This window comes from Drosophila hydei, unplaced genomic scaffold (genome assembly GCF_003285905.1).
Source record: "Drosophila hydei strain 15085-1641.00,03,60 unplaced genomic scaffold, DhydRS2 tig00008114-arrow-pilon, whole genome shotgun sequence".
NCBI lineage: Eukaryota > Metazoa > Arthropoda > Insecta > Diptera > Drosophilidae > Drosophila > Drosophila hydei.
Genome location: NW_022045827.1, coordinates 10,318,498 through 10,342,996, shown reverse-complemented (window position 1 = coordinate 10,342,996; position 24,499 = coordinate 10,318,498). Strand labels below are relative to the sequence as shown.

The 24,499-nt window shown below is 40.2% G+C and overlaps 9 protein-coding genes across 14 annotated transcripts; 5 read left to right on the top strand and 4 right to left on the bottom strand.

Annotated features, from left to right (window-relative positions):
• Positions 1 to 193: 193 nt before the first annotated feature.
• On the bottom strand, positions 194 to 7,420 carry LOC111603746. Of its 5 annotated transcripts, none has more exons than XM_023321471.2 (10): positions 7,271 to 7,420; positions 6,338 to 6,600; positions 5,627 to 5,927; positions 3,392 to 3,874; positions 3,225 to 3,321; positions 2,349 to 2,529; positions 2,012 to 2,261; positions 1,422 to 1,883; positions 1,145 to 1,357; positions 194 to 833 (listed from the first exon to the last, which is right to left on the bottom strand). In XM_023321471.2, the coding sequence occupies exons 4-10, from the start codon at positions 3,554 to 3,556 to the stop codon at positions 609 to 611; spliced, it is 1,593 nt and encodes a 530-aa protein (XP_023177239.2). In that variant the 5' UTR covers positions 3,557 to 3,874; positions 5,627 to 5,927; positions 6,338 to 6,600; positions 7,271 to 7,420; the 3' UTR covers positions 194 to 608. The 5 variants fall into 5 exon arrangements, with proteins under 5 accessions (XP_023177239.2, XP_023177246.2, XP_023177264.2 ...); XM_023321478.2 differs by having other exon boundaries at positions 7,302 to 7,420; XM_023321496.2 differs by having other exon boundaries at positions 7,347 to 7,362.
• A 725-nt stretch (positions 7,421 to 8,145) lies between these two features.
• Positions 8,146 to 11,766, bottom strand: LOC111603685 (SWI/SNF-related matrix-associated actin-dependent regulator of chromatin subfamily A containing DEAD/H box 1 homolog). The gene is made up of 8 exons (XM_023321372.2): positions 11,645 to 11,766; positions 11,410 to 11,570; positions 10,494 to 11,077; positions 9,825 to 10,157; positions 9,499 to 9,766; positions 9,294 to 9,440; positions 8,923 to 9,225; positions 8,146 to 8,859 (listed from the first exon to the last, which is right to left on the bottom strand). The coding sequence occupies exons 1-8, from the start codon at positions 11,751 to 11,753 to the stop codon at positions 8,233 to 8,235; spliced, it is 2,532 nt and encodes an 843-aa protein (XP_023177140.2). The 5' UTR covers positions 11,754 to 11,766; the 3' UTR covers positions 8,146 to 8,232.
• Positions 11,767 to 11,903: 137 nt separating this feature from the next.
• LOC111603692 (probable splicing factor, arginine/serine-rich 7) lies at positions 11,904 to 13,875 on the top strand. Its single transcript, XM_023321395.2, has 2 exons — positions 11,904 to 12,040; positions 12,100 to 13,875. Exons 1-2 carry the CDS (start codon positions 11,915 to 11,917, stop codon positions 13,672 to 13,674), a joined length of 1,701 nt encoding a protein of 566 aa, XP_023177163.2. The 5' UTR covers positions 11,904 to 11,914; the 3' UTR covers positions 13,675 to 13,875.
• Positions 13,876 to 14,355: 480 nt separating this feature from the next.
• LOC111603572 (3-ketoacyl-CoA thiolase, mitochondrial) lies at positions 14,356 to 16,635 on the top strand. The gene is made up of 5 exons (XM_023321226.2): positions 14,356 to 14,511; positions 14,769 to 14,935; positions 15,427 to 16,200; positions 16,260 to 16,414; positions 16,479 to 16,635. The coding sequence occupies exons 1-5, from the start codon at positions 14,493 to 14,495 to the stop codon at positions 16,558 to 16,560; spliced, it is 1,197 nt and encodes a 398-aa protein (XP_023176994.1). The 5' UTR covers positions 14,356 to 14,492; the 3' UTR covers positions 16,561 to 16,635.
• On the bottom strand, positions 16,636 to 17,835 carry LOC111599973 (translocon-associated protein subunit gamma). The gene is made up of 2 exons (XM_023315867.2): positions 17,366 to 17,835; positions 16,636 to 17,293 (listed from the first exon to the last, which is right to left on the bottom strand). The coding sequence occupies exons 1-2, from the start codon at positions 17,511 to 17,513 to the stop codon at positions 16,869 to 16,871; spliced, it is 573 nt and encodes a 190-aa protein (XP_023171635.2). The 5' UTR covers positions 17,514 to 17,835; the 3' UTR covers positions 16,636 to 16,868.
• A 62-nt stretch (positions 17,836 to 17,897) lies between these two features.
• On the top strand, positions 17,898 to 19,161 carry LOC111599972 (enoyl-CoA delta isomerase 1, mitochondrial-like). Its single transcript, XM_023315866.2, has 4 exons — positions 17,898 to 17,998; positions 18,186 to 18,418; positions 18,479 to 18,625; positions 18,678 to 19,161. Exons 2-4 carry the CDS (start codon positions 18,188 to 18,190, stop codon positions 19,143 to 19,145), a joined length of 846 nt encoding a protein of 281 aa, XP_023171634.1. The 5' UTR covers positions 17,898 to 17,998; positions 18,186 to 18,187; the 3' UTR covers positions 19,146 to 19,161.
• A 147-nt stretch (positions 19,162 to 19,308) lies between these two features.
• LOC111599971 (enoyl-CoA delta isomerase 1, mitochondrial-like) lies at positions 19,309 to 20,661 on the top strand. Of its 2 annotated transcripts, none has more exons than XM_023315864.2 (4): positions 19,309 to 19,379; positions 19,528 to 19,781; positions 19,842 to 19,988; positions 20,043 to 20,661. In XM_023315864.2, exons 2-4 carry the CDS (start codon positions 19,536 to 19,538, stop codon positions 20,502 to 20,504), a joined length of 855 nt encoding a protein of 284 aa, XP_023171632.2. In that variant the 5' UTR covers positions 19,309 to 19,379; positions 19,528 to 19,535; the 3' UTR covers positions 20,505 to 20,661. The 2 variants fall into 2 exon arrangements, with proteins under 2 accessions (XP_023171632.2, XP_023171631.2); XM_023315863.2 differs by having other exon boundaries at positions 19,364 to 19,443; positions 20,043 to 20,591.
• Positions 20,662 to 20,790: 129 nt separating this feature from the next.
• On the top strand, positions 20,791 to 22,002 carry LOC111599970 (enoyl-CoA delta isomerase 1, mitochondrial-like). The gene is made up of 4 exons (XM_030224462.1): positions 20,791 to 20,910; positions 20,977 to 21,217; positions 21,280 to 21,427; positions 21,475 to 22,002. Exons 2-4 carry the CDS (start codon positions 20,987 to 20,989, stop codon positions 21,948 to 21,950), a joined length of 855 nt encoding a protein of 284 aa, XP_030080322.1. The 5' UTR covers positions 20,791 to 20,910; positions 20,977 to 20,986; the 3' UTR covers positions 21,951 to 22,002.
• Positions 22,003 to 22,041: 39 nt separating this feature from the next.
• LOC111599968 (dynein regulatory complex subunit 3) lies at positions 22,042 to 24,230 on the bottom strand. Its single transcript, XM_030224561.1, has 6 exons — positions 24,026 to 24,230; positions 23,476 to 23,759; positions 23,237 to 23,415; positions 22,616 to 23,177; positions 22,220 to 22,554; positions 22,042 to 22,165 (listed from the first exon to the last, which is right to left on the bottom strand). The coding sequence occupies exons 1-6, from the start codon at positions 24,228 to 24,230 to the stop codon at positions 22,042 to 22,044; spliced, it is 1,689 nt and encodes a 562-aa protein (XP_030080421.1).
• Positions 24,231 to 24,499: the final 269 nt, after the last annotated feature.

Below are 24,499 nucleotides of genomic sequence, written 5' to 3'. Positions count from 1 at the left end.
CCCTTGTCATTGCTCATCCCTCAGAAAATGGGTTGGGATCTAAACCCCCTTAATCAGTCTTATTTAAGTGATAATATGAGAGTTTTCATTACACACAAATGTATATCTTACTACTTACTACTTACAACTATTTTGATAAGGCATATTTCTTTAAGTTTATTAGCTATTTTTCATCCATTCTTAAAAGTTTTTGTTTTTGACTAGCGTATTGTTTATTACACATAAATAATATGGATTTCACATAGTATAAATTGAGCCTTACATAAGCAGAATGAAGTATTCTACCAGAGGTTGACATGGGAAGGGGTGGTGGTGGATGGTTTTAAGGTTGGATGAGCTGGTTCCGCAGTTACCGTTTCCATTTCCGGTTGCCGGTATAAGTGTTGAGCTGTATAAATATGCGTATACTATAAAATTATAATGCCTGGGTTAGTCATCTAGCTATGGTTTCAAAAATAAATATTGCTTATGGACTATGCTGTACTGCTGTAGTACGATAAATAGTTGCGTGTTGCACGAGGACTGGGCCTAAATGCAATTCGACCACAATAATAATGTCTGTTTACATATTGCAATTGCAAATTGCGCCCGATTCTCAATCTATCCAACTAAGTGTTGGTGTGGGTGTAGTAGAGCACCGAATTTCCGGGCAGCTGCCAGTGCGAAGCCTTTAATTCGATCAGCTGCAACAGTGTGCGTCTTATGGCAGCCGCAGCATCACCGGCATTAAGGAACGCATCGCGCACGACGGACATCAGCTGCTCCAACTGCTGTGGCAGCTGTTGCTCCATGTCCTGGCCAATGCAGGTCAACACATAGAACAGGGACTCAATCTACAAGTTCAAGAGATATGCAATCGATTAGTTATAGTTTTTTTTAAGAGTAAGCCATTTATATCGTATGCATTATCGAATTGTTATCTAATTCAGCAACTCATAAATCAAATTTATTTAGTCGCTGAATAACTGCATAACAGCTCCATAGAGCACTGAACAAATTGTTCATGAGCGATTTGGTAGCTCAGCTCAGCTGAGAATACAGTTCATGGCCAACTGAACTACATTATTCACTGATCATGGAATTAGTTCATTAGTTCATTAGTTAATTAATTTTTATCGAACTTATTAGGAATTGTTGTATTTACCTCTGAAAGCGAACGCACTGGGGGACGCACACAATCCTCGCAGCACTTGGAGAGCAAACTGAGCAACACTAAAGGTGGCGGCGTTCCCTCGCTGTGGGTACGCAACTGGAGCTGGCGGCGTTTCAACTGGCAAAACATTTCCGTAAGAAATGCCATGAAAGCCGTAAAACGAACCCGCGATGGCGACTTCATTCCTTGAATGGCAAACAGTAGCTGTTGGACAGAGTAATGCAAATGAAGTTGCAGTAGTAATATAAGATAAGATAGGTTTCCTTACCTTTTCGCGCTCCTGATACCACTGACGGCACGTATTAAGCAGCGCCTCCAGAAAAGTCTCCTTCTGCTCCTTAGCGATAATGTTCAAGCAGAGCCGCGAAATGGGCAAAGCGAAACGTCGACTCTCAACGGCGCGTTTAATAAACTGCGACGTGAGCTCCATAAGGCATCGTGAATTTAATTTGTTCGGATCCTCCAGAGCTGTTTCGATCAGTTGCTGTATTTCCGGCGTAAACTGCCCGATGTCGGCTACCTCATTGCCCAGGCCCAAACCCAAGCCGGCCATGCCACGTGTCAGTGCATCAGCCGACGATAGCGATTTGGAGCGCTGCAGCGCAGTTCCATTCATATAGGGATCCATGCCATTCAATTGATACGGCTGATGTCCATTATTGTAGTACTGATTGTGCTGTCCTGACTTCTGAGCCCTAGGCTCTGGTGCAAACTTCACTCGATTTGTCGACTGTACGAAAGATAAAATGTGTTAGAATTTGAAAAACAGTAATGAAAATCCGCGCTCCTATTTCACAGGCTACTACATTCATATTCAAATTAAATCCGATTTGATAATTTATTTGAATTTATATTTACATGCAGTATGTTGCCGCTGGATGGTGAATTCATGAGCGGAATCTGTCCGCCCATTGTATTGATGGGATGCGTTACCAGGATGGAACGATGATGACCACCCTTGAGACTGTTCATGGCAGGCATATTGCCCAGTGAGAGACCCGCTTGGCGTCTATTCAGAATCGCATTGGATGCAGCTGCCACATATTGTTGTTGCTGCTGCTGCTGCAGGAGACTCGGCCCGCCAGTCATGGGAAAGATAAGGGACGAACTGGAAGAATGTTGTATATTGTGGTTTAGCTCTGCAAGAAGATGGCAAGAGGGATAAAGCTTGGCATTAAAATAGTGTTGGCGTTACCGATTATTGTTAAGTGCCTCAGCCGGTGGCGTCGCACGTGAGTTGGTCGTCATTGTGAACTCCTGGGCATTTATGTTCAGTTTGTTCGAGACACTCGCACCACCACCACTGCCACTAACACCACCGCTACCACCACCACCACCATTGGCACCACCTTCGCTGGCTAAATCGCCGCGTACATCTTGATAACGTTAAACATTGTTCATTGAATTAACATAATTACAGGTATGTGATGATATTTGTTTGTTTTATTTTGTTTTTGGGAGGAAGGTAGATTTTTTATGAGATAGACATATATGAAAAGAAGAAGAGAGAAAACATTGACAAAATAAATATTGTTATATTGGCATTTGGATTGTGTGAAATGCACAGCTGGCGTTAAAGCAGCATGTGAAGCATCTTGAAAGTAAAATTTCGCAGAGTTTAACTAGTTTTAATATCAATTTCAAAGGTATATTTCAATTTGAAGCCTATTTCCTTTCAAAATAATTGATTAAAGTAAATTTTAGTTTCTCTACTTAAAGTACTTTAATACTCAATTTGAATAAAAACGGTTTTTGGTCTGAGCGACACTAAAAAGTTTAGCGTTTATCAACACTGAGCAGAATGATTTTGGCGGCTCTTTTTAAATTTAAAAGTCAACGATCACACAAAATGGTTTGAAATTATTTTGATTAACAAATTACTAAATTATATTGAAATAATAAATAATAGAAAATAAAATAATAAATAATAATAATAAATATAACTAATAATATAACTAATAAATAATAATTTATAAATAATGATTGAAATGTAATGCATTTGAGTCTAGTGTAATGCAAGCTGAGCTTACAGGCGTTATATATGATCTAATACTATATCGATATCACTTACTTGGAGGTCTGTATATGTCCATTGCTGGCTTGCCACGCATCTGTCCAGGTTGATTTCCAGGCACGTTGAACGCCAAACTGCGCCTTTTGTTTATGTTCTGTAAACAGATAAGTTGATTATGCAATCGGATAAATAATATAGCTTGAAATGTATTATGTGTTGCCAACCTGTTGATTTGATGTGCGCACAAAGCTGCGCTCTCTGGATATGACACCTGGCATTATGGGTTGAAAATCGGGCGACTTGCGCACCTTTCGAGCGTCGTTCTGTTGTTGTTGTTGCTGTTGATTATTATTAAATGTGGCTGGTGAGATTTCCACTTTTTCTGCCATTGTTGCTACTGCTTCTTATACGATAAACTAATTGAAAACCCTAATCTTTGGTTTCTTTATTCTTCTTCTTGTTTATGTTTTGCAATTATCTTGGGTTATTCGCGCGTCCGTCTCTTGAGCGATCGGAATACTTGAAATAAACTTTTTATATATGTTTTTTCAATATTTGAGTAAAGTTGTACATATCACAATTCTTGTTTTTTTTTATCTCTTATATTTTTGTTTTCTTTTTAATACAATTATCTAGACTTAGTTTCTTTTCGTAGTCTTATGTTGAAGACAAATAGTATTCATTCCTTTTATAAGTATTAGCGTGGTCTGAAATGAAAGAGGAGGAATGTTAAGAAATGTGTATTTGTAGAGGTGGACGAGGTCTGATCAAAAGGTCTATCTTGCTAGGAACGGTCTTTAAAATAGTGTTTTGTGAGTTATTTTACCCGAATATACTTTCAATATGGAAATAATAAGATCTATGCAAATGCAAGTTAAGATTTGATATAGATCGTCGCAAAAATCTAATCAGCAATCAGTCAAGTCAATTAGTCAAGAGAAACACTTCTATTTTTATAGATTTCCAAACACTCAGCTAGAGTCTGCGTCACTCTTCAAGCATATTATAATAAATAAAGAACTGAGTGGGTATAAAAACAAAAATCAAGTTTGTATCTTGGGCAAAACAGTTTAGTTGAGTGCAGAAAGAGAAAAGCATAAACACTATTTGCGCTGTTAACTGATCGATCGATCAGCTATATATACACACACACACACAATTTATTTATTTATATATATATATATATATATATATATATATATATATATATATATATATTTATGTACTTCATAGGTACATCCACAGCCAGTTAACCGGCTTTGCGACTGCGCGTAGGAGTGCATCTGGTTTCAAGACCGCGCGAACAGGGAGCGCACTTCAGATCGAATGACATCAGCTGTGAGCAATTTTTTGTCTAATTTTTCAGCTTTTTGAAGTACCCATAAAGAAAGACTCTGTGTGTGTGTGCGTGTGTGTTCAAGCTATTTTCGTATTGCCGAAATGCACATACTCTAATAAACAAATTCCCACTATGACAGCTAGTTAAACAAACAGTCTAAATTATTAGAGCAAAATGATTCTTAAATCAAACAAAATCTATTTAAAAACAAACTTTTTACTACCATTACGATTTTTAGGCAAGTTTAAGCTAAAAAGTTTAGTATGAATTCTCAGCTAAATCGACAATTTCTGATCACGTTCCACTAGCAGCGCGGGTCAACTGTGATTCACCTGCAAAACTTGTCATGCCCCAGTGGGCATAAAAATCTGAACACTTATTAAGACTAACTTTTATTTATTCCAAATTAAGGTATGCGGACACAAAACTAATATGCTCTTTTCACTTCATGAACGAGAGTAGAACGAAGGAAATTGTCCTAAATATAATATGTATACAAATCAATATAAATATTATTATTAATGTAGATTCGACTATGCTTTGATTACACAAATTCACAACCACAAAAATTTAATCACAATAAACAATAAAAATATCTTTACAATCAATCCGATGAGTGTGTCGAGTGCAAATGTTCTTAGACTGTTTATTTTTAAGAAGTTTTTCTATAACCATTAAAACTTCGAGTTAAATAAGAAAATTTGTACGACTTTAAGCTAAGTCCAAAATCTCCTCAATCTCTAATACGAGCAGGCATTAACAGATTTACTCCGGTAAATTTGCTGAATTTTTAAGTATTTTTAAAATGAAATTTTCATAAAAGCTTGACTTTGGCCTTACTATAGAAATCATATAAACAAACAAGAGTGATACTATTTTCGATAGCAATTATCGACAGCTGTTTTGGTTATCGATAACATGCAGCTGTTCAAATCTCCTGTAAGATTTGCCATTTGATCATATATGTGCCAATATATGGTATGCCCTGACTATCTTCATAAACAAATAATGTTACAAAGCGTCTTAGAACTTATTCTCATACATTTTTTACATTTCTTCGTGACTTTAGGCCCCACCCAAAATTAATAAGTACCTGCTATTTAGCGTTAATTATGCTTACCTTTTAATGCAATATAAAATTGATCCAATATTCTGTTTGGGTTTCGTTGCTGTTCGTTCAGCTTCTTCTTATTTTATTTATCTCTTTATCTGTTTTTTCCTTCTGCTATTATTTCGGTATATCTCTTTCGCTCTCACTTGCAAGTTGTTTAGATTACAAAATGTCGTTGTGGATTTCGCGTAGTCTTCGTCGTCGTCGTCGTTGGGATTCGTATAGATATATGTTTTATATTCATTAAATTTTCCTTTCTTTTGATACGGTCTTCGTGTGTCGTTTAATTATGCTCGGCACATAACATACGCTAACAATATTAACCAAAAAAATAACAACAAATTCTTTTTTTCATTATTTTATTTAATTATAATTTGCAGTCAGGCAATATGAATGCCTTATAGACAACTATGAGTAAGTGAGTTCTGCGCTTAGCTTTTTGGATCGTCGCGCGCCGCACACAACTGCACACAGCACACGCACACACACGCATACACTGATACAGCGGCGCAGAAACAATTGATGATTGTGTCTTGTTATTCTTTACAGTTGCTGCTGTTTTTTTCGTTTGTGTTGTTGTTGTTAGTGGTTCGCGAGCAGCTGTTTACGAGTTGAATGAGTCAATGAGTGAGGGGGGTTGGTATGTTGTATGCGTGTGAGAGAGACAAAGAGAGAGAGAGAGAGAGAGAAAAGAGGCGGCTGCTGGTTAAGTATACGCACCGTTGACGCTGACGTCGTCGTCGTCGTCGTTAGCTGCGCCTGCTTCTGCTTTGTGCTGTCTATTTTTGGTTTGTTGCTTTGCGCTTGTTCTTTAGCTCGTTGTCAACTGTTGTTGTTGTTCTCTTTATTTTGGGTTTGTTCGCGTAATTTTCGTTTATATTTTGTTTTTCGTTATTTTTTCTTAGATCGCTCGCTAGTTTTCTTGGCTATTAGTCACACACACACGCACACGCACACAAACAAAGATACGTTGTGTATAAGGCCTGGCCATATGAAATAAGCATAGAAATTAATTTATTTTTATGTTTGCTCTTTTGCACGCGCATTTGTTTTTAACAAATTTATATTTGCGAATTAGACACATGTGCCGCATACTTAAATAATATATATATATACATTCGTATGTATCTATATTTATATGTATACGTGCTTGTATGTATGCATTTATACTCTCTATATAGGCAGCGTAGGTGCGTCTACTGTATTCTTCCGTTTCCGCTAGACAGCCACAATATGACGTCGTCTGTTGACGTTTAGCTGCTTTTGGAATATATTTTGAAATACATATAATATTTATTTTGTAATTTTTGTGACTAACTATTTGTATTTGGACCAATATGATTTCCGTTTGGCGAGCGGCTCGGCTATTTATAAATATAAATCGGCCAAATACAAAAAACTTATGTATGTACACAACAATATGAATCACATAATAGCAAAGCGACTCATTAGAATAGAATAGAATACAACATTTACAATACTTCGCTGCACACAACTAAATACATAGAGATGAATGCACAAATATAAATATATATATATATAGTATATATTGGTATGTATATATATATATATAGATTTTTTATTCACATAGAACTTTCGATTTTTATTGCTAATTTTGTTCGTTTATTTTATATTTTTATTTAATATTCGCACTTTTGTCGAGATGTATGTATTATATATATACATATATATATATGGTAGGCAATGTGAGTATCGTTCGGTTTGCTACGCTTGACGCAGGGTTTTGTGTTCTCTGTGCTACAAAATCAGCGTTTAAACTTAAAAATTAAATCATCGGCGCGAGCGATCAGTTAAAGACTAAAAACCTGATGAATCGCCGCAGCTATGAAAAGCTTCTACAAAACTTAACAGAGAGGCAGACGGAGAGAGAGAGAGAGAGAGAGAGCGCGAAATTATCGCCCTGCATGTGATCTTGCTTAAACACAGAGAGAGAGAGAGCGTCGCGATCTCTTTTGAGGGTTGTCGAGTTTGATTTGCCCAACTCAATGAATCAAATGTATTTATCTGCATAAATATTAATGTTAAAAATTTTAATTGTTAGACAATTATTTAATTCTTGAAAGCAAGACGGAAGCCGTCTATTTTTACTAAATGCTAGTTTATAAATCAATGAAAGTTAATATCTATATATATTTGATACAGAAAAGACTGCAAGCATTTGTCTCACTTCAAATTAAGTTTAAAAATAATGCATTTTATATAATAATAAAGTAACTTACATAGTAATATATAGAGAGTTTGTTTGTGTCCATCATCAGTCGAGCCAATCTAGTCCCAAATTTGTGTATATATAATTATCTATCAGAATTACAATTGAAATTTTACAAGTGAATTCCTTTGTAATACGCTCGCTTCCCCACTTCGATTCTTGCATATAATCTTTAAAAAATCAACAAATGCGCTTAATGTCAATATATTATAATATATAATTTAATACGATATTGATTCTTATAAATAGACGAAAATGATATTAGCGAAACGCTCGTAAATAATTTAAGTATACATTTTTAAAAAATTATTAAATGATACCCTATTACAAAAACAGTGTTGTTGGAAAATGGAAAGTAAGTCGCTGCAGCGGCCATATTAATAAACTAATTTGTAGGCGTTCCCAAGGAATTGTTCAATGAGTTGTTCAACTGCTCCTCTTCGTCCTTGTCCAGGCCCAAGGCCATGGTTAACAATTTCACTACGCAACGCTGTTCATGCACTTCGCCTTTCTCTGTTGACGTAATATCCTTTTCTAGTTTTAGCTTCTCTTCGGCAGCCATCAAAATGCCCTCCTCAATGGTGCTCTCTGATATCAAACGGTAAATGGTGACTGGGCGACTCTGCCCCATACGATGACAGCGATCCTCAGCCTGTTTATCATTGTAGGGATTGAAGTCTATGTCGTGAATGATGCAGGTGTCTGCTGCGGTTAAATTTATGCCCACGCCGCCGGCTTTTGTTGATAACAGAAACACAAAGATATTATCATCGACATTGAAATCTGTGATCAGATCCTGTCGTTCTTTGACAGCTGTTGCGCCATCCAAACGACAAAAGCCATGCTTTCGTATCCTCAGATATTGCTCCACAACGTCCAGCATCATGGTAAACTGACTAAAGAGCAGGACACGATGTCCCTCCGCCTTCAGTTTGGGCAAGAGTGTATCCAAATATAGGAATTTGCCCGATTCACAGATTAATTTGTCTGGAATTTTTACGTCATACAGATCCTTAAAATATTAAGACGTTTTAATCACTCTAGAAGGTATTTACAAGCATTCCAGAAAACTTACGTATTTGTTGCACAGCTGATAGACCTGAAAATCGGACATAATTGCCAACTCTTCGAATATGTACTGCTCATTAGTTTTCTTATAGGAATTGACGCGTGCCAGACGCTTAGAAAAGCCACGCAATTGCTCGTCAGTAAAATAGTGACGCATTAGCAACGGATGATTGGCCATACGTCGCATTTCCATCATAATACCCACACCGGCACGATCGCTACTACCACAGATCTCACCTTTGTTATTTGAATAATATTCAACCAGCTCCTTATAGTATTGCTTCTGTGAAGCACACATTGGAACTTTTTCCTACATAAAGATAAGATGTCTTTAATTAACTGCAATATATATTAAATTAAGTCAGCTCGATAACTTACCACACAACTGTGCTTAGAGGGCAAGTTGTTTAACACATCCTTTTTGAGGCGCCGTAGCACAAAAGGTTTCATAATACGCTTGGCGCGTTGTACTTGTGTCTCTTGGAATTGTGAAACTTCCTCCTGATCGCCATCGGTTTTATTTTTCTGCAAATTTAGAAATTAGTTAATAATTTAGTCAGCGAAATGATTGCCAGACACTTACCTTGACGAACAGACTCTTGATGTCTTCAATGCTCTTGGAAAAGAACTTGGGCATTACGAAGCACAACAATGAAATTAATTCCAGTAAATTGTTCTGTAGTGGTGTGCCGGTGAGTAAAATACGCATCTCGGCATTAATTGTGATCAGATTTACGTAGCGTTGTGTCGTCATGTTCTTCAGCATGTGTGCCTCATCGAAGATGACATAGTGCAGCTTGCAAACGCGGAACATCTTTCGCTCTTCCGGCGTAGAGCCAACTATATGGTATCTGGCAAAGTTTCAGATTAAGCAACCGAATGAAAAAAGTTGACCCAACAATCACTTACGTGGTAAGCAGGACATCAAATCCAGTAAATCCATCCTTGGCGAAACGTACACGCATTCTGCGTCGCTCATCCTGCGAGCCGTGATATTTTTCCACTATTAGACTGGGACACCATTTAGAAATTTCAGCTTCCCAATTATCCAACGTGGACGAAGGTACAACAATTAGGTGGGCTCCCTTGCTAAGGCCATTTTCCTTGAGGTACGCCAGGAAGGCTATAACCTGTATGGTCTTACCCAGACCCATTTCATCCGCCAAAATGCCGTTCATCTCCTGCTTATGCATAACTGTCAGCCAATTAAGGCCAATTATTTGATAATCGGCCAATTGTAAACTGTAACAGATTCGAAAGAAAATCTTAGTGAAACGTAACCTTTTACGTGACTGTAGTTTTAATACATTAGAATAGGCTGTGCTTATACCATTTAACATGAGCAAAATTGTGAGATGTTTCAATGATCAATTGATTTAAAGTATGTCTTCAGAGAGAGACGTGAGACAGAAATTTGTAATCATTATTTACGGATATATAAATATATTGGATTGTCTTAGTCTTTAGACTAAGCAGTATGGAAACAGACAGACAAATATTTCGACTCATCCGAATATATATCGTAAACGAATCGCTCAAACTCAAAAAAATCTTGAATCCTTTTATATATACACATACTTGCTGCTAAGCATTTTTGGCTGCTCCACAATGCCCGCTCCATTAGCTATAGCCGTTTCCAGACGCTGCACCATCCCATTGCATTTACTTAATATAGTGGCAACGGTATTCTGTTTGTTGATCAGATCCTGTGCGTAGTTAAGTAAATCCGCCGATAAACGATTAGCCTCCAGTTTTTGCCGCAGATCCGCCCAATCATTGAACGGTCGTAAATCTATAAGTAACGTTGCCTTCTTCTCCGATAGCGTCTTCACCGACTGCAGTTCGAGCAGGCTGGCAGTGTTCATGAATTGAAATACTTTCTTACGCTGCCCGGTCATTTTTGTGGACATTTCTGTATCACTGTCATCGCTGTCGTACACCTGATCCTTGGACTGCTTGACATCATCATCATCGGAATTGTCATAGTCTGAGTAGTTGCCACTCGACTTCCCATGCAACTTGGTTCCGCTGCCATTTGAGCTGTGCTTTAATTTAAGCTTATCCAGAGGACCATTTTGTGCTTTCGGCTTACAGTGTTCTTTCAGATAACGTATTGCCGTGGCTACATCCCAATCGGATCGGGCCAGCGAATCTTGAATTGCCTAAAATATGCATAAGAAGTGAATTTATACCTTAAAGCATTTGTTCTTTTATATACGCCAAATATTAGTGATCAACACATATTTTTAAAAATTAAAAAGAAAGGTTTGGATTCTGTTTTCCAATCGCAAAGAAATTTTGCCATTCTTAAGCCCACTATCAATTACTGAGCAACCCCTTTTTCATGCGACGCCACTGTGTCCAACAGCTGTTCGCAATGCCGGGCCCGAGTCGCCATATTCCGAACACATGTAAACGACGCGCGCGCTTTGCCCCCCCGCACCAAGCACAAATGAAAAAGAAAAAATCCCATGTCAATTGCTCGATGACTTACCATTGTATCATAGTTTGGCATTATTTTTGCGGCCGCCATATAACGTTCTTCTTTTTCCTTGACGGTCAGCACAAGTTTGGCCTTTTTTGGTGTCTGACAGTCGGCGCTGTCGCTGTCACTGTCCGCCATCACTTGGATGCGTTTTTTGCCAGGCACACGCTCTGAAATGCAATATAGTTACATTTTGTTCTATGCAGCTTCCATTCGGCTTGCGAACAATAAACACAATGCCTACCAGTTCGACTTGGGCTGGCAGCTGCGGCAGCTGCATTTTTATTTATGCGAAACTGTCGCAAATCGTTCAAACTAGATTTGGAGACAGATGGCGCTTGGCTTTCCGACATGTCTGAGGCTAGCCGAATGTTAACAATTGTTGACGTTTTATTTAGAAATAATAATTGCAATTGGCGTTCGATTTAACATCTACTGTAAAAAATTTTCCTACAACTTTTGCATTCACAATTTACAATTCACACAAATAATCAGCACTCGTAGTTGCACACCAATGCCAATCGCAATCGATAACGATGACCGTTCGCGACGCGAAGCTGTTATCGGTGCGATAGCCCTGTGGGCCAATCGAGATTTTCGCGACGCTGTTTGCAGCCCTTGTAGAATTTTTTCCACTTGTGTGAGAGAGGTTAATTGAATATTTATTTTCTGCTTAAAACTAAAACAAATTTTCCCAAGTTTGTTAACAAGAGTGAAACATCGAACATGGCGGGCGGCAACACACCGCGTGTAATACAGGTGACCAATATTGCGCCGCAGGCCACCAAGGATCAGATGCAAACGTTGTTCGGCAACATTGGCAAAATTGAGGAGATTCGACTGTACCCCACCATCCGGGATGTTTCATGCCCAGTACAGTCACGTATCTGCTATGTTAAGTACACGGAGACTAGTAGTGTGCCCGTGGCTCAGCATTTGACCAATACCGTTTTCATTGACCGGGCACTCATTGTCATCCCGGTGCTGGCCATACCCGATGAGTACCGTGCTCTGGAGATGCTAAAGAACGGGACCATTGTGCCGGGCTTGCAGAAACCAGACTCTAAGCTGCCACCAGAGGTAATCAATCGCATTGAAGGACAACTGCCGCAGCAAGTCATCAAGACGTACGATCCAAAGCTGGTCGAGTTCAATCTGCCCGAATACCCAGCGTTGCCCTCGTTCTACGATGCTCGCAAGATTGAGGAAATTCGTCGCACCATCATTGTGTGCGATGTGAGAAACGAGTGGCGCTTGGACGATCTAATGGAGTGCTTTCAACGCGCCGGCGAGGTCAAATATGCGCGTTGGGCTGAAAAGGATAATAAGACGTACTGCATGATTGAGTTTTGTGAGCAGACGAGCGTCATACATGCGCTGCGCCTGCAGGGTCAGGAGTTTAAGGGTGGGCACTTAAGTGTCTATCACTCAACGTACTCCATTACGAAGCCGGAGGCCAAGTCCAATGAGGCAGCCCAGGCAGAGATTGAGGAGGCCATGACGATTGTCAAGGAAGCACAGAGCATGATATCGGCCGCTATAGATCCAGTCATTGGCATGTTAGCCAAGGACAAGCGGCGGCGTTCTCGCTCACACTCACGTTCACGTGAAAGGCGCACCACCAGTCGATCCCGTTCTCATCGCTCCAGCTCACGTCGCCGACGCCGTTCGGGCACACGCGAGCGACGTAGCGTATCCAGGTCTAGGCGCTCGCGCTCTCGCGGCAAACACTCATCACGATCGCGCAGCAAACGCTCTCGCTCGCGCCATCGCCGCAGCAGCTCACGCTCGCGCCGCTCACGTTCACGTGGTGGCAAGCATTCACGTTCGTCGAGGTCACGTGGTAAACGTTCCAGATCTCGCCACCGCCGCAGCACATCACGCACACGACGCTCCCGATCGCATGGCGCAGGCGGAGGAGGAGGACTCGGTGGCAGCGGCAGTGCTGTCGTCTCTATCAGTAGCGGCAATGGCAAACGTTCCAGATCTCGCGAGCGCAGCAAGAAATCCCATCGCGCACGTTCACCACGCTCGCGCAGCAAACGCAGTTCGCCATCACCGCCACCTGTGCCCAGCAAGTCGCGATCCAGTCGAAGCAAAGATGTTACCACTATTTCTACCAAGTCGTCGGCATCGTCCTCCTCGCGACGACGCTCACGCACACCCGACGCACGCAAACTGAAGGCCATTACGGAGGATGTGGAGGCAAAGATTTCCCGTAAATCGGTCAGCGTTGAGAAATCCGACAACATGGATATATCCAATTCACCATAAAGATGAAACGACCCTATCATTTGAACACATTTTGATAACAAGAAATACAAACAGATAAAAAAAACTTACTTTACTTTTGCTAATTAAATCTATATAAATGCCAATTTCTATTATGTGACCGCTTTGAGATTTTGTATTGCTCTGCTCTGTCCTAGTTCCAAGTATAAAGTTTGATTCAAAAGTCCAGCATTTACACATGTATGTTTATTTAAGTAAAATATTGAATATACAACACTAGCCTAAGTTTAACAATTTTTCAACTGTTTTAATTTAGGGCTTAACTTGAGAACCAAGAACTCAAATCGTTTTCAGATTGTAAGATATAAGAGTGAGCCCTTGGCTGTTAATTTATACTATTTCAATATTCATATTGAATATGTTGTCTTTGTATATACGCTGCTCAGTATATCTCCTAGTCGTGCACAACCGACTATCATTTACTCACATTTCATTTTATATATTCACTTCTGATAAGCTTTTCATTCTAATCAATCAGACTACAGCCATGAGTTCTAATTAGAATGTTGTATTTGGCATTAATTTCGCAAAAAAAAGTCAATTCTTTTCCCGCTGTGCATTTAACAGCTGAATGTGTTTGTTTGGCTTTCGGCTTTTGTGCCGCTAAAAAGCTTTGCAGAGAGTTGCAGGCGAGAGCTTTTACGCTCTACAAAATGTCTGCCGGTTCCCAATTGGAATTCAAGTTGACGTCGAGCGCTTGTCCCCTGCGGTTCTAATTGTGCTAACTCTGCTGTGATTATAAATATTAATTACATTTTCTTATCCATTCGATTGTTCTGAGCAAGTGAAATTTGTATAAAATGTCTGGAGTTACAAAAGGTACGTGAAGTGCATATATTTCTTTGTTTGCCAACGAAAGTTTTGATATGTTGAAATCGAACTTTGGACTTGTTGCTGCGTCGTTATCTTCTGCCGACTGCCCCCCTTTAACACAAACTGATGCGAACATCTGCACTTTGGACCTGTTGAGTGGAAAATAAAAAAACAAGATTTGCTTTCGTTAACCATTCCTAATTTGAATAATCTTTATATCAGACATGCCATATAAACACATATATATTTATTTGCCTTTGCAGGCATCTATATTGTCGCTGCCAAGCGCACGGCCTTTGGCACCTTTGGTGGAGCTCTGAAGAACATAAACCAGACACAGCTACAGACCACAGCAGCCAAAGCGGCCCTGGATGCGGCTGGCCTCAAGGGCGAGCAGGTGGACACGGTTATCGTGGGCAACGTGATTGCGGTAAGTAAATTAAGATTGCCGGAGCGAACTCTGAGCCACTCGCTTAGGATCTAGCTGATAAAAGTGACCTAGATCTTGGCTAGCAGACATGGAGATATGGTGATGTGTATCATGATTTAATCAATTTTAATTAGAGTATATATACATAATATATGTGTATATATGTGTGTATGTATGTTTGTATGTATGTATGTGTGCATGTATAGATATATTTGACATATACATATATATAATACATATATATATTTTTTTTATTATTATATTTTTATAATTTCATATATTTTTATTTATTTTTGTTATTTTTTAGATGTTTTATAAATACTTATATTTATTTTTTAGTTTGCAAAATATGTATACCATTTTTTGCTATTTCTAATATAAATGATTTATATTTAGTTTTTATTTATTATCAATTTTTTCTATTTTTTTTTAATAGTATATATTTCATCTGAACTTTATTTTAATTTATTTGAAATTTGTTTCCATTGCAGTCGTCCTCCACGGATGGCATCTATGTGCCACGTCATGTGGGTCTGAACTGTGGCGTTCCCATTGAGAAGCCCGCATTGGGCATTAATCGCTTGTGCGGCTCCGGGTTCCAGTCCATTGTGAATGGCGCCCAGGACATTTTGGTGGGCGGTGCTAAGGTGGCGCTCACTGGTGGCGTGGAGAGCATGTCCCAGACTCCGTTCATAGCGCGCAATATGCGCTTTGGCACCACATTGGGTGGCAATTACAATCTGGAGGATGCGCTGTGGGCGGGTCTCACGGACACCTACTGCAAACTGCCCATGGCATTGACTGCCGAGAACCTGGCCGATCAGTATAAGATCTCCAGGGAGCGTGTGGATGAGTTTTCGCTGCTTTCGCAAAAGAACTGGGAGAAGGGACAGCAGGAGGGCGCCTTTAATGCTGAAATTGCGCCCATCAAGCTGAAGGTCAAGGGCAAGGAGGTGGACTTTGTCGTAGATGAGCATCCGCGTCCCAAGACCACCATCGAGGGTCTGGCCAAGCTGCCGTCGCTGTTCAAGAAGAATGGCGTCGTCACCGCAGGCACAGCTTCCGGCATCTGTGATGGTGCTGCCGCTGTCATCGTTGCCTCCGAGGAGGCGCTTAAGGAGTACAATCTGAAGCCACTCGCGCGTCTCGTTGCCTTCTCGTTTGTGGGTGTGAAGCCAGAGATTATGGGCATTGGCCCAGTGCCAGCTATACAAAATGTGCTCAGAGTTTCTGGCAAGAAATTGGAGGACATTGACCTGATCGAGGTAGATCCTTAAGTGCATATTCCAAAATGAGTTGCAACGTAACATCTTTTGCTCCGCAGATCAACGAAGCCTTTGCAGCACAGACCTTGGCCTGCGCCGAAGCACTGAAGCTGGATCCATCGAAGTTGAATGTGAATGGTGGTGCCATTGCCCTGGGTCATCCACTGGGCGCCAGTGGCTCTCGCATTACTGGCCATCTGGTGCATGAGTTGCAGTAAGTAGACAACGTGTCTTATATCGAGTTCCATTCATGATATTCTCAAATTCCTTCCTCGCAGGCGCAAGAAACTCAAGTATGGCATCGGCTCTGCTTGCATTGGCGGCGGCCAGGGCATTGCTCTGCTCCTCGAGGCTGTCTAGAATCAAACATATTCTGCATTTACAATAAGATTAAGCGTTTTGATTGAAATACATAATAAAATTAAGGACTGATAATTTGATGTTTGGAGTTTTACAAATTTATTTTAAACATTTTGCAAATGGAAGTGTTCATAAAGCTTTCTACAAGAAAGACAACATTTCATTATAAAATTTATATTCTCGAAATAGCTAAAATGTTTACAATCAAGTCAACAATGCGAGGGATGAATGGAATTTGTTGCTCGCATATTTAAGGTAAGAATCTCTTAATGGGCCTAACATTACGAGTACGTGAAAGTGTATGTTGTTCAGTTCGTTTGGGCGCTGGTGGAGAACAACGCCAGGACACCACTCGCGACGCCAATGGAGAAAATGTAGTTCACAAATGGTGTGGCATTCTTCAGCAGGAAGAAGCTGATGAAGATGATGATGGCCAAGTAGATGGCATTGTTATAGAAAATGGAATAAGTAGTAGCCTCGTAGTCTGCAACCTCATTCTTCTTCCACAGGATGCGTTCGTCCTTCTCCTTGCGCGTGACCTTCTTGTCGTCGCCCAGCTGACGGTTCACTTCGCGTGTAACAGCCTCTTCGCGGCGCACTGCAATCTTGTGCTTCAGCTGGAACTTGATATTCTTGTAGGCTGTAGCCATCAAGTAGGTGCTTGCAGCTGTCACCAGCACGAACAGAATAGAGCTGGGCCACAGATCCATGTTGTGAATGCGCCAGAAGAGCCCTGGTAAATATCAACAACAAGGGTCGCCCTTAGCAAAATCAACAACGTGTCACTATTTACCTTGTTACTTACATATTGGCAGTGCAGAGACGATGAAAGCGTTGCCATAGAAGATTGTCGCCGACTTGGTGCTGACGTTGCGACTGAAGTCCTGTAATAGCAGCTCCTCCTCCTTGGTGAAACCAGATGATTGCACTTTTTGTTGCTTGCCAGAGCCCATTTTTCTGCGTGTATGTTTTATGTGATTTGCGTTAGTGAAAGTTACAGCAACTCAGACAGGCGAACGACGAATAAGAGTAAAGCGGACACGAAGGCAGTCGAATCGGCAAAGTGACAGAAGCGGCGTAGTGACGTGTAAAATGTCAAAATACAAAGTTGCTCCGCGATATGAACTTGACCAGTCTTCACTCGACAAAGTGGTTCATTTGCTGAACACAGCCCACCTTTGATATGTTTCAAGTTACGGCCTAATAAGCTAACTTGATTACTCAACACTGATTTGAATTTGAGCTGCAGCAAAATATTAGTATTACATTTATTATTTTGTGAGCTGTCTGCAGAAATTATGTGAATCGATATGAAGCAGTTCAGTTGGTGCAGCCCTGGTAAAATCGATATAATTAATCGAGTAATCAATATCACTGCTACAGAGCAGAGCAACAGGTTCTGTAACAGCTGTTTATACTTAAAAGTTTAAATTTAAAGGTGATTTATTTAAATATATCCAATTTTTATTTGACAAATTGTTGCCTTAAAAACATTCATTTGTTTATTTAAAATATTGTTTTACATAAAAGATGTTTTCATCTTATACAATTGCTCTAATATTAGACCGCGTCCAAAGGTCATTTAATGTTGTTGACATGTATTGAAATATGCATTTTTTTTGTAGAAATGATGCGTTCAAAAGTTTTGAGTCTTGTGCCACGCGCCACAGGTGCCTGCAGGACTATGTCTACTGCCACAAAGCTGACCACAGTGGAGGTAAATGATAAAACGGGCATTGCTACACTTACCATGAACCGTCCGCCTGTAAATGGACTCAATTTGGAATTATTGCGCGACCTACATAAATCAATTGAAGAAATAGAGGGCAATAAAAGTCGTGGCCTCATATTGACATCTGTAAGATGATCCTGGATCTATCACGATTTGCCTGAATTAAAATTTATAATTAATTTCTAGTCAAATGCAACTATATTCTCTGCCGGTCTGGACATACTCGAAATGTACAAACCAGACAAGGAGAGAATTCGAGCATTTTGGACATCGCTGCAGGATGTCTGGTTGGCGCTCTATGGCAGCAGTGTGCCAACCGCAGCTGCCATTAATGTAAGAAACTGTATTTCACTTTAGAATATATTTTTTTACATGCCTACTACAGGGCCATTCACCAGCTGGAGGTTGCCTTTTAGCTACAGCTTGCGAATATCGTGTTATGCTGCCTAAGTTTACGATTGGCCTAAACGAAACTAAACTTGGAATTGTGGCCCCCAAGTGGTTTATGGCATCCTTCCTAAGCGTTCTGCCTAGACGTGAGGCTGAGCGTGCACTCAACCAAGGACGTATGTTTACAACAGACGAAGCCCTGCAGATCGGTCTCGTTGATGAGGCCGCTAGCACCAAAGAAGAGGCATTGGACAAATGTGCACAATTTATTGGCACATTTGCCAAAGTGAATCCACTGGCTCGCTCATTAACCAAGCAACAACTCAGAGCTGTGGAATTGGAGCAGTTGGAAAATGAACGTGCTCAGGATTTGGAAAAGTTTTTGTTCTTTATTAATCAACCGGCAGTGCAAAAAGGGTTGGGCATTTATTTGGAAAGTCTGAAAAAGAAGGCAAAGAATTGAATTCTTTATCAATTTTCGATTTGTAACTATTCTCATATACTGATTTTAAATATACACTAAAAAGTTTTTAAAATACAAAAAAATCACAAATATTTGTCGTTTGATAAGAGAAAATTGTGTGTGTACATTTTGCGGGGTTTGTGTCTATAGATGGTTCTGAACTTCGCTGGCGGCAAGGGAAACAAGGGAATGGAACGAGCTTATTTCTTCTTCTTATAGCGCGATCCACACATGGTACGAAGTAAATATGAAATTACTTGCTAGCCTTGATGGCAGTGACGTCACAAGTGTTAATAAGGTATCAATGTTGTGACGAACAGCTTAAGCAAACAAAGCTCGCAAAATTATTGACCTTATCTTTTAAATAACATGTGATCAACAGTCGCTAAAATGCTGCGTAGCCAAACAAAACTATTGGGCTTGGGCAGGCGCCAACTGCTTGGCGTAAGGAGATGCCAGACAAAAGCAAATGTATCCAATCTGACCTTGGTTGAGGTAGATGACAAGACTGGTATTGCTACGCTAACTCTAAATAGACCACCTGTAAACAGTTGCAATTTGGACCTATTGCTGGAGCTAAACGAGAACATTAAGCAGATCGAGTGCAATAAAAGTCGCGGACTGATACTGACATCGGTGAGTTCATTTAAAGAGTTATGCGAGCTTATATATTTATATATTCCTATCGTTTTACAGTCCAACGATAAGGTGTTCTCATCTGGACTGGATCTAAACGAATTGTACAAACCTAACCAGGAACGTTTGGTAGCATTCTGGACAGCATTGCATGACATGTGGCTGTCTCTGTACCAATGCAGTGTACCCACAGCAGCTGCTATCAATGTAAGTTAATTTCCAAAGCTTAGATAATTTCTAAATGTACTTTTTACCCAACAGGGTCATGCCATTGCCCTCGGTTGTGTTTTGTCTGCAGCTTGTGAGTATCGAGTCATGCTGCCCGGCTTCAGCATTGGTATCCATGCCACAAAGTTTGGCTACGTAGTGCCGCATTTTATATTGATTTCGTATTTGAGTGTATTGCCGCGACGCATAGCTGAACGAGCGCTACTCCAGGGCAAGCTGTTCAGTACCGAAGAAGCGCTGAATGTGAATTTAGTGGATGAGGTGGTCGACAGCAAAGTTGAAGCATTATGCAAATGTGCCGAATTCATTAACAGCTTTAAGCACACACAACCGGCTGCTCGAGCGCTGACCAAGAAACAGTTTCGTGCGCAAGACGTGCAGGTGCTGATTAACGATCCTGAAGGTCAATTACGCGAAGCTTTGGACTATATAAATAAGCCGTTGTTTCAAGAAGGTTTAGGAGAGCATCTCCGTAACCTGAAGGGCAAGGACTGAAAGTGATGTTCCATGTGAAACTTACTGTGTTAATCTATGCATTTATAAGGGTAGGGGTTTATGACGATAACAGTGTCACCTGTTTCTGTAAGCAAATGTTTTTGTTATATTTTAAATATACATGTTATTAAAACTATTGTAGCTCTTTCAGCAAAGTACGTTAAAGTGGAGGCAAATGTAGTTTTAATTTAATGTATTCGACAGTGCAATAATCGAATATAGGTAGTCGTAGTGTTAAGAAAAATTTATTTTTACTGCAATCGATGTTACAATGATCGAATGGGCACGAATAGCACGCAACAGGTTGTGCTGTGTCGTTAATGCTTAAAAACAAACGTAATTAGTTTAAAGAGAGATATGTATGTTGTAGAGCACACTATCTTTGCTAAAATATTATTTCTTTAAGGTATATCATTGTTATAGAATAGCATCCAATGTTCATCTTAGGTTGTTTACATATTCAAAAATTAAGTGTTATCAAGATGATGCGTTCAAAGTTCTTGAGTCTGCTGATTCGTGCTCCAAGTGTTTGCAGAAGCATGTCTACTGCCACAAAGCTGACCACTATAGATGTTAATGATAAAACTGGCATTGCTACACTTACCTTGAACCGGTCGCCTATAAATGCTCTTAATGTGGAATTGTTGCAAGATCTAAACGAATCTATTAAGGAAATAGAGGACAATAAAAGCCGAGGCCTTATTCTAACATCGGTAAAGACTTGTTTGAATAGTGTGATCTACCAGTTTTATGTTAATTTATGCTTAATTTGCAGTCAAACGATAAGGTATTTTCAGCCGGCCTGGACTTGAACGAAATGTATAGGCCCGACAAGGACAGAGCTCGTTTGCTATGGATCAAGCTACAGGATGTTTGGTTGGCGCTCTACAGCTGTGATTTGCCGACAGCTGCTGCTATAAATGCAAATATTATAAGTTCATTTATTTGGCTATATATACAAATTTCAATTGTTACGCACCAGCCGGCGGCTGCTTACTTGCCACCGTATGCGAGTATCGAGTTATGCTGCCGAAATGTCGAATTGGTTTCAATGAAACTCAACTGGGGATTGTGCCACCGATATTCTGCATGTTCAACTTCTTAAATGTATTGCCACGTCGTGTGGCTGAACGTTCGCTGAGTCAGGGACAAATGTTTACTACAGAGCAAGCGTTGCAAATCGGCCTAGTGGACGATGTGGTCAGCAGCAAGGGGGAAGCACTCGACAAATGTACCAAGTTTATAGACACATTTGCGAAAGTTAATCCCTTGGCACGTTCACTAGCTAAGCAGCAGTTTAGAGCAGCAGACTTACAAAGGTTTCAAACCGAACGAGCTAAAGACTTGGAAAGTTTCTTAGCGTTCATAAATCATCCACAAATGCAGGAGGGTCTGGGCATCTATCTCAACAGCTTGAAGAAAAAGCAGCAATTGAATGCTGTCTGAGTGTGTATGTATACAAAGTGATTCATTAAACATTAACAAGAATAAAATTAACTAAGACGTATTTTTAAAGTCATTTATTAAGCCTCGCCTTTTACTGTTCCTCCAAGAACAACTCGGCGTGTATCTCCTCTGGCAGGTTTGCCATGGCCTTTGTCATCATCTCCATAAACGAATTGATTTCCAATATCTTAGCACGATGACGCTCGATTTCCTCCCTGCGGGTTTAAATTGTTTGCATACAATTGGCTATGAAATAGGAGGCGACTCACTTGTTTAGCTTCTTAATATAGTTGCTTATGAACTCCTTGCTACGGGTGGCCATGCGATCCTCGCGTTCTTCAATGCGTGCTGTATGCGTGGCTTTCATGGCGTCCACAAGCTTTAGCACAGACTCTCGATCATCGATGCACATACGCAATTCTTGGGGCACAGCATCCAGATCTTGCTGGGCCAGCTTATTCGATATGAAACACGACACTGCATCCGTCATGCTATCAGAGAAGTATTCGCAAACATGGCGCAGCTGCAGAAAATAGAGTTGTGCCTCCTCCACAAAGTTGGACATCAGGCGAGAAAATCTGCGCTCAAAGTTCAACGTAGACTCCTAAATGAAAACCCTTCAAAATGTATTATACTTGGAAGCATATCTAAGAATTCGCAGTCACCTCAACTGCCTCATGCAAATGCAACTCTTGGGCCATTAGGTTGTGCCACATCTCGCTGAGTGCATCGTCGAACTGGGCATTCAGCGTGTCCATCGCTTCACATAGCTGCAAGTGCTCTGGACTATTCTCATCGCAAGTCTCCAGCTCACGGAGAGTGACGCTTGCTTCTTCAAAAGTCTTATCTCTGTACTGCATAAATTCCTCAATATGTTTTTGGCCTAGGGATTGAAACTCTTCTCGTCCTTCCTGTAGACAGCCCAAAAAATCCTTAATATCCGCATCGCGTTCGCTGAAACGTTCTAGTCCCAGTTTATATATCTTCTGGGTTAGCTCATAGACATCCTTTTCGTACTCCTCGGCTAGTTCCAGAGCCGGTGCTCCAATCAGCATGAGTACTCGTCCATCATCATCGGCCCGCCACATAGTCTCGTACAGCTGGTGGCCATCCAGATGCTCCACAAAGCTGGAGGCCAAACGTGCCGCCTCGGCAAGCTCACGTGCCTCCGTCTCTCGATCATGTATTTCCTTCTCCTGTTTGGCCTCAATTTCGCGCAGTTCTCTACTATTTAAGGCAATAAATATATATATTATAACCAATTATCTCAGATATTTCAGTCTTACTAAAATCTCTTTTGAGCTGCTTCCCGCATTTCATCCTTGATAAAAACATATTCATAGTAGTTCAATTGTGGCAATATAGCTGTAACATATTGGGACAATGGAAAGTCTGGTAGCTTGGCAATGGGATTACCCTCCAGATTAAGCACCTTTAAGCTATTGACAAAGCGCAACCGATCTAGCTGCGGAATATAGTTACAATATTAACTAGCTATGCATTGCTATTGGTATGTTCAACTTACGCCATCCAAGACGTTGATTAAATTATTACCAATGCTGAGTATAACCAACTTGTCAAGTGTTTCCAGGTTTTCAATCTTTGTTATGCGATTACTGAATAATGATAGCACTTCCAGATTGACTAACGTCTCCAGATTTTCAATTTTTGTTATATAGTTAAAGCTCAGGTTAAGTTCCTTGAGTGCCGTTAGCATTCCAATATGTTCAATTACTTCAATTTTATTGCAGTTCAGGCAGAGTTTAGTTAGGTTTGGTAGAACCCATAGATGATCGATGCGTAGTATATCTGCATTTATCTCATATTCATATTGTAATCAGTTTATAAATTAGGAAATTAAAATTTTAATATGTTTATGCTAAATTTTATTAATATTGGTATTAGTATTAGTATTAGTATTAGTATTAGTATTAGTATTAGTATTAGTATTAGTATTAATATTAGTGTTGTTCTTATTAATATTTATTGCGATATTAGTATTATTATTTATATTAGTATATAATTCAAGGAACTTTAATTTTAACTGTTTAATTTTCGCTTCACATTTAACTAACTTTTGAACTCCAATTGCAGTGTCTTTATTCGCTCCAATATAATCGGTTCCAGTTGATGTAGGCGACGCGCTTCACCATGCTGTCCCTCCTCCAGGTAAGATGACTTAATCATGTCCAGATTAATAATGCCCGGCTCAGGAAAGTTGACCTCTTCCAGAAACGATTTATTTGGCTGCACACTCGGTGACTTCGTCTCTTCGTCCATTTTGCTTGATGGCCATAGAACATATGATGGGAACTTGACTCGCTCGAGCGTTGGCAAAGCGTTGTCCTGGCAACGCGCTAGTGTCGCAAACAATAATTTGGTAAATACGAAGCCATCGAGTGCAGCGGATGCCTGGTTACCAGCCGAAAGGCTACTCCACCGACTCTCAAGTCGCATGTGGAGAATGCGTGTTGTGGTCCCGCTCCTTGGCTGCCAAAAAAAAAAAAAAAAACAGGTTCAACCCTGGCGACTTGAACAGGTGCAAGTGC

What these genes read in the sequence shown, in the direction of transcription:
- LOC111599968 (XM_030224561.1), bottom strand. Translation starts at nt 24,230, where the DNA reads ATGGACGAAGAGACGAAGTCACCGAGTGTGCAGCCAAATAAATCGTTT. An exon ending in ACTGCAATTGGAGTTCAAAA is followed by an intron (nt 23,760 to 24,025) that starts GTTAGTTAAATG and finishes AGATAAATGCAG; the next exon opens with ATATACTACGCATCGATCAT. An exon ending in ATTTGCATGAGGCAGTTGAG is followed by an intron (nt 22,555 to 22,615) that starts GTGACTGCGAAT and finishes GTTTTCATTTAG; the next exon opens with GAGTCTACGTTGAACTTTGA.
- LOC111603746 (XM_023321471.2), bottom strand. Translation starts at nt 3,556, where the DNA reads ATGGCAGAAAAAGTGGAAATCTCACCAGCCACATTTAATAATAATCAA. An exon ending in GGTATCAGGAGCGCGAAAAG is followed by an intron (nt 1,358 to 1,421) that starts GTAAGGAAACCT and finishes TCTGTCCAACAG; the next exon opens with CTACTGTTTGCCATTCAAGG. An exon ending in CAGTGCGTTCGCTTTCAGAG is followed by an intron (nt 834 to 1,144) that starts GTAAATACAACA and finishes TTGAACTTGTAG; the next exon opens with ATTGAGTCCCTGTTCTATGT.
- LOC111603572 (XM_023321226.2), top strand. An exon ending in TCGTGGGCAACGTGATTGCG is followed by an intron (nt 14,936 to 15,426) that starts GTAAGTAAATTA and finishes TTTCCATTGCAG; the next exon opens with TCGTCCTCCACGGATGGCAT. An exon ending in AGGACATTGACCTGATCGAG is followed by an intron (nt 16,201 to 16,259) that starts GTAGATCCTTAA and finishes TTTGCTCCGCAG; the next exon opens with ATCAACGAAGCCTTTGCAGC.
- LOC111599973 (XM_023315867.2), bottom strand. Translation starts at nt 17,513, where the DNA reads ATGGGCTCTGGCAAGCAACAAAAAGTGCAATCATCTGGTTTCACCAAG. An exon ending in CGTCTCTGCACTGCCAATAT is followed by an intron (nt 17,294 to 17,365) that starts GTAAGTAACAAG and finishes GATATTTACCAG; the next exon opens with GGCTCTTCTGGCGCATTCAC.
- LOC111599970 (XM_030224462.1), top strand. Translation starts at nt 20,987, where the DNA reads ATGATGCGTTCAAAGTTCTTGAGTCTGCTGATTCGTGCTCCAAGTGTT. An exon ending in GAGGCCTTATTCTAACATCG is followed by an intron (nt 21,218 to 21,279) that starts GTAAAGACTTGT and finishes CTTAATTTGCAG; the next exon opens with TCAAACGATAAGGTATTTTC. An exon ending in GACAGCTGCTGCTATAAATG is followed by an intron (nt 21,428 to 21,474) that starts CAAATATTATAA and finishes CAAATTTCAATT; the next exon opens with GTTACGCACCAGCCGGCGGC.
- LOC111599971 (XM_023315864.2), top strand. Translation starts at nt 19,536, where the DNA reads ATGCTGCGTAGCCAAACAAAACTATTGGGCTTGGGCAGGCGCCAACTG. An exon ending in GCGGACTGATACTGACATCG is followed by an intron (nt 19,782 to 19,841) that starts GTGAGTTCATTT and finishes ATCGTTTTACAG; the next exon opens with TCCAACGATAAGGTGTTCTC. An exon ending in CCACAGCAGCTGCTATCAAT is followed by an intron (nt 19,989 to 20,042) that starts GTAAGTTAATTT and finishes TTTACCCAACAG; the next exon opens with GGTCATGCCATTGCCCTCGG.
- LOC111603685 (XM_023321372.2), bottom strand. Translation starts at nt 11,753, where the DNA reads ATGTCGGAAAGCCAAGCGCCATCTGTCTCCAAATCTAGTTTGAACGAT. An exon ending in CCAAAAATGCTTAGCAGCAA is followed by an intron (nt 10,158 to 10,493) that starts GTATGTGTATAT and finishes AATCTGTTACAG; the next exon opens with TTTACAATTGGCCGATTATC. An exon ending in TTTGATGTCCTGCTTACCAC is followed by an intron (nt 9,767 to 9,824) that starts GTAAGTGATTGT and finishes AAACTTTGCCAG; the next exon opens with ATACCATATAGTTGGCTCTA.
- LOC111599972 (XM_023315866.2), top strand. Translation starts at nt 18,188, where the DNA reads ATGATGCGTTCAAAAGTTTTGAGTCTTGTGCCACGCGCCACAGGTGCC. An exon ending in GTGGCCTCATATTGACATCT is followed by an intron (nt 18,419 to 18,478) that starts GTAAGATGATCC and finishes ATTAATTTCTAG; the next exon opens with TCAAATGCAACTATATTCTC. An exon ending in CAACCGCAGCTGCCATTAAT is followed by an intron (nt 18,626 to 18,677) that starts GTAAGAAACTGT and finishes TGCCTACTACAG; the next exon opens with GGCCATTCACCAGCTGGAGG.
- LOC111603692 (XM_023321395.2), top strand. Translation starts at nt 11,915, where the DNA reads ATGCCAATCGCAATCGATAACGATGACCGTTCGCGACGCGAAGCTGTT. An exon ending in GTAGAATTTTTTCCACTTGT is followed by an intron (nt 12,041 to 12,099) that starts GTGAGAGAGGTT and finishes AATTTTCCCAAG; the next exon opens with TTTGTTAACAAGAGTGAAAC.